Source organism: Centroberyx gerrardi, chromosome 4 (genome assembly GCF_048128805.1).
Source record: "Centroberyx gerrardi isolate f3 chromosome 4, fCenGer3.hap1.cur.20231027, whole genome shotgun sequence".
NCBI classification, from domain to species: Eukaryota; Metazoa; Chordata; class Actinopteri; order Beryciformes; family Berycidae; genus Centroberyx; species Centroberyx gerrardi.
In genome coordinates, this window is record NC_136000.1 from 9,797,327 (window position 1) to 9,801,745 (window position 4,419).

The 4,419-nt window shown below is 40.8% G+C and overlaps 1 protein-coding gene across 1 annotated transcript; it reads left to right on the forward strand.

The window, feature by feature from the left end:
- The first annotated feature begins 849 nt into the window (after positions 1-849).
- cdkn1bb (cyclin dependent kinase inhibitor 1Bb) lies at positions 850-3,905 on the forward strand. Its single transcript, XM_071922733.2, has 3 exons — positions 850-1,632; positions 1,964-2,090; positions 3,708-3,905. Exons 1-2 carry the CDS (start codon positions 1,194-1,196, stop codon positions 2,077-2,079), a joined length of 555 nt encoding a protein of 184 aa, XP_071778834.1. The 5' UTR covers positions 850-1,193; the 3' UTR covers positions 2,080-2,090; positions 3,708-3,905.
- The last annotated feature ends 514 nt before the right edge of the window (positions 3,906-4,419 follow it).

Here is a 4,419-nt window from a genome sequence, read left to right on the forward strand (position 1 = left end):
CAAGCTCAGGAGAGCAAGTCATGAAGAACATATTTATTCACATTTCTTTGGTCATAGATTCGCTTAGTAGCCATGTGATTTTTGTAGGTGTATCTTTTTTTAAAAATAGTCCTTGATTCAAAGCAAAGAAAAAACACATTAGGGTGTAGATGCACTTATTTCCCTAACTTGAAGTCTTTTAGTCAAGTTGCCTCATGTTAATAAATTAAGCATTGTAAATCTCAAAATAAGGTTTAAAGGATTAAAACTGTTAGGATTTTGGTGTTGTTTTTTTGGTGAGAAATTAAGCAGACCTACATTCTTGTGGATATTACAGTATGTCTGCAAGTTTCATCAAGTTCAATTTAAGATTGTTTTAATCAGTTATAATGAAATATAAGACCAATTTGGCAACTGAAATAAATGTCCAAATGAACTCATCTGTACTCAACTGGGCTAATTTCCACCTGGAAAACAGATAATCAAAAATGCAACATTTTGAATATATTTAAAACTGAATTTAAGACACAATACTTTATCAAACTGCATTCAAAACTTTTTCAAGGCCTTGAGTTAAAACTTTTTCAGGACCTGCAGGCACGTCTTGTCTACTGTTGTTTTCATTTTCATGTTTATTTCAGTTGCCAGATGAGTCTCGCATATATATTTTTATTTTAACTGGTATTAAAAAGGATTTTGAATAAAAAGTCTTACATTTAAACTTGCAGACGTCCTGGACGTTGCAAGTCTGCTGCGATCAGCCAGGCCACCTTAAGAGAAGTGGGCGGGTCTAAGCTGCTCAACCAATGAGCGGCCTTCTTCGTGTTTAAATAGCTCTCTATGTCAATCATTTTTCCTCCCCCCAGTCAACCTCCCCTCTCAATCCCAAGTACATCTCTCAATCGCCATATTGGGTACTGAAAAGGTTTGTCTGCAATTTCTTCCCCCTCTCTCTCACTACGGGACGAAATTGACAGAGTGGCTTCAGTTACTCTGCACTTTGTTTTGATGATCCGTGGAGACTACTTTTGCGACAAAAAAATCCTGGCAGTTAGTTTCTACCTAGACCTATGCATGGCATAAATCGTTTTACGCTTGTTTTGGATCTCGGTGAGCGACGAGGAGATACCCGTTGTTTTTGAGTGGTGTGTTGTTTTGAAAATTGGACGCTCTCTGAATTTTTTTTTTTTTATTATTATTTCTTTTGGGGAAAGATGTCAAATGTTCGTCTTTCAAACGGGAGCCCGACGTTGGAGCGGACGGACGCCCGGGTGTCTGATCACCCGAAACCGTCAGCCTGCAGAAGCCTCTTCGGCTCGGTGGATCACGAAGAGTTAAAGAGGGATTTAAAGGGACATTTGCGGGAGATGGAAGAGGCTGCCTCCGCCAAGTGGGGCTTCGACTTCGCCAATCACACGCCGCTGGCGAACGGGAGACTGGAGTGGCAAATAGTGGATTGCAGAGACGTCCCGAATTTCTACACCAGGCAGCGGAGGGAGAAGGGCGTCTGCTCCTCTGGGAATAACAGTGTGGATCTAAATGGGAATCATAATTGTGTTGTGGTGGCTCCTAGCGAAGACACCGAGAGGTCTGATAGTCAAATGGAGTGCAAGGAGCAGTGCACCGGGCCGAGGAAAAGACCTGCATGCCACGGTACTATACCACCTGAAATTAGTGGCACTAGTTTCACCCAAATGGATACATTTCTGTGCAATTGCAACTTGTAGCAAGCCGTGCGCATATCGCAACATATTGGCTACACTGGTGGCATTTCTCTTCTGTCTCCACTCGCCAGGCTGCGATGCACAGAAATTTATTTTTGCATAGCTGTAAAACTGGAAGTTTATTAAAATATGCAACTTAACACGTCGACAAACAATGAAAATAGACGTAGTATCGTAAGAACGCCCCAGTTTGATAGGGTATCCTTATCTATCTTTATCTCGGAGTAGTTTTGACTTACGGTGAACTTTCCTTTTTGCAGACCCTTCGGCCCAGAATAAGAGGTCGCACACCAGCTCAGATGAAATTAGTTGCCCAAACCTGACCCACTCTGCAGAACACACACCCAGAAAGCCCAGTCCCAAGAGACAAACGTGAGGATGAGAAAGGTAAGAAATTTGCTTTTATGACATATTACAGGGTTTCTGCTTGGTGTATAACAACTTAACGTGGTATATAACGTGGTACATTGTTTATCAACGTCGTGTTCGTCGGGAGTTAAATGCCCCAGTTTGCTCGACTTCTTCCCCTTCCAGCTGTTGCGTTGAAAGTCAGCCGCAGCGTGTATTGACATTTTGCACGACAGATCTAACAAAAGACCTTGTTTTCCCCATATATGTAGAAGATAATTTCAGCTCCACCTGACGATAGCCCTTATGTAATCCCTGCGCAAATCAGATAAAATACGGCAAAGCGGTTTCCAATGGGAATTTCAAACATTTGCACGGCTTTGATAAGCAAGGAACTTTGTTTTTGTGCGGACACGTCAAAGGCGCTGTCAGGCTGCTGCATTTACATACTAGTAGTAGCAGGAGCAGACGTAGTCGAAGCAGCGCTGGCGTTCACCAAAGCTTTTCAAAGTGCGCTGTGCTGCACGATACACGTTTCGACGCCCTGCGCACGGTGCCAGGAAGGGTTAAAAGTAAAGCATGCCGCACATTTACTACACATTTACACCTTTACTACAACCGCGGCCACAGCGAGGTTGAGTTTCCGAGGAAACTGTAAACAAGTCCTGTGAACAACAGTGTAGTAACACGTCAGCAGCCACTGCCCTCCGCGCGGAGCAGAGAAGGGGCTGGTCTCTGCTGCACACTGCACACACACACACACACACACACACAATAACCTGGAGGCACATCTGGCTCTGCTGGCCGAGAGCACCACGGTTTGAACACTTCAAATGTAAATGAGAGAGCGTTAGGTTCTGAGATGAAGTGTGTTTGTTGGCATTGGACAGCGTAAATAAGCCTGGAAACGCGTATTATCATAGACTGACAGGGCTTTAGTGGAGGGCAAACTCGCCTTTAGCCACTTTTTTTATTTACAGAATAGGTTTAAAACATATTTTTAGGGCTGACATAAATCTTTATCATGTATTCACTGTATGTGCATCAAGCTGATTTAAGATATACACAAATATAGTGTCTTTTTAAAGGTGAAAACATGAATGATTTTATGCTTCTCTGAAAACTATAATTCATTTTTGTTTATATTTGTTGCTGTTTTGCTCTTATGATGATCACCTACTTGTGGTCATAGTTGCACAACAAAATTGTCAGTGTTAATGAAACTGAATGTTAAAAAAAATCACCACTATGCCAGTGTTTATGTAAGTCCACACCCATCAGTTAATTTAACACATTCAGATAGTTTTGAACAGCCTATGAGTGGACAAACACCTCTCCAGTCAACTCCTAATAATTGTCACAGAAATAACACTTCATACTGGAAAAAATTGCTGTGCACCCGCCTTTTTATCTGCCACTATATTACTGGATGCTGTCTTGCTTCTCTTGAGTTAGCCCAGCTTTCCTTCTGGCCAAATGTATTGGAGAGGAGCATCCCTATTCCATGTTTTGTTATGTAAAAACTGTTTGTGCAACTCTTCTGTCCATTCTGTCTGCTTCGCAAACTGGAGTTCGCCATATGATGAAAATGCTCAATGTCACAAGTTTATCTCAATCTTACAACCTTTTTTTTTTCTCATCTGATTTGTCTCACAGAGCCGAAGATGTATTTCCCCTTTTACGTGGGAAACCTCAGTGTTGGCCGATTTGGAAGAGGAACTACACAGCAACAGAAACATATCAACTCTCCTGAAGACGGGGGGGACGCTGTTGAAGCACTGAATAGAAACACTAAAGTTGTGGCACTCAATTAAAGTTACTGCCTCTAAAAGCAGTCAATGTAGCAGTGTGCAATTAGGTTTGATTTCCTTTTTTGCTCATTTTTTTTACTACCTGTGTGTAAATATATATATATTATATTATATTATATTTCTCTCCATATGTAGCACATAAGAAAACATTATGATTTGAAAACAAATCCTTTATGTAAAAAGGCGTGAATTTTGATTTGACTTGAAGAATTGCAGTGTAGTTTGATAAATGTTTCCAAAATGCTGTTCTTTTTTTATTTTATTTTTTGAAAGGCAGTGTGACTTTGACACAGCCCCTATTTGCTACATTTAAAAAAAAATCATGGCTTCTACGGTTTCTTAACAGTGTATCTTCACTAGGTCATCTTCCTAGCTCGGCAGTGAAGAACGGTACAAATGTAGCTCATCTGTGTTTTTTCTTTTTTCTTTTTTTTTTTTCCTGGTCATTTCAGTGTCACCAAGTGCGGGTTCTCATGTTACATTTGTTACCCCAGGAAATCAATACAACAACAACAAAAAATGTAATACTTCATTTCTGTTATGGCAAAGTATTTCTG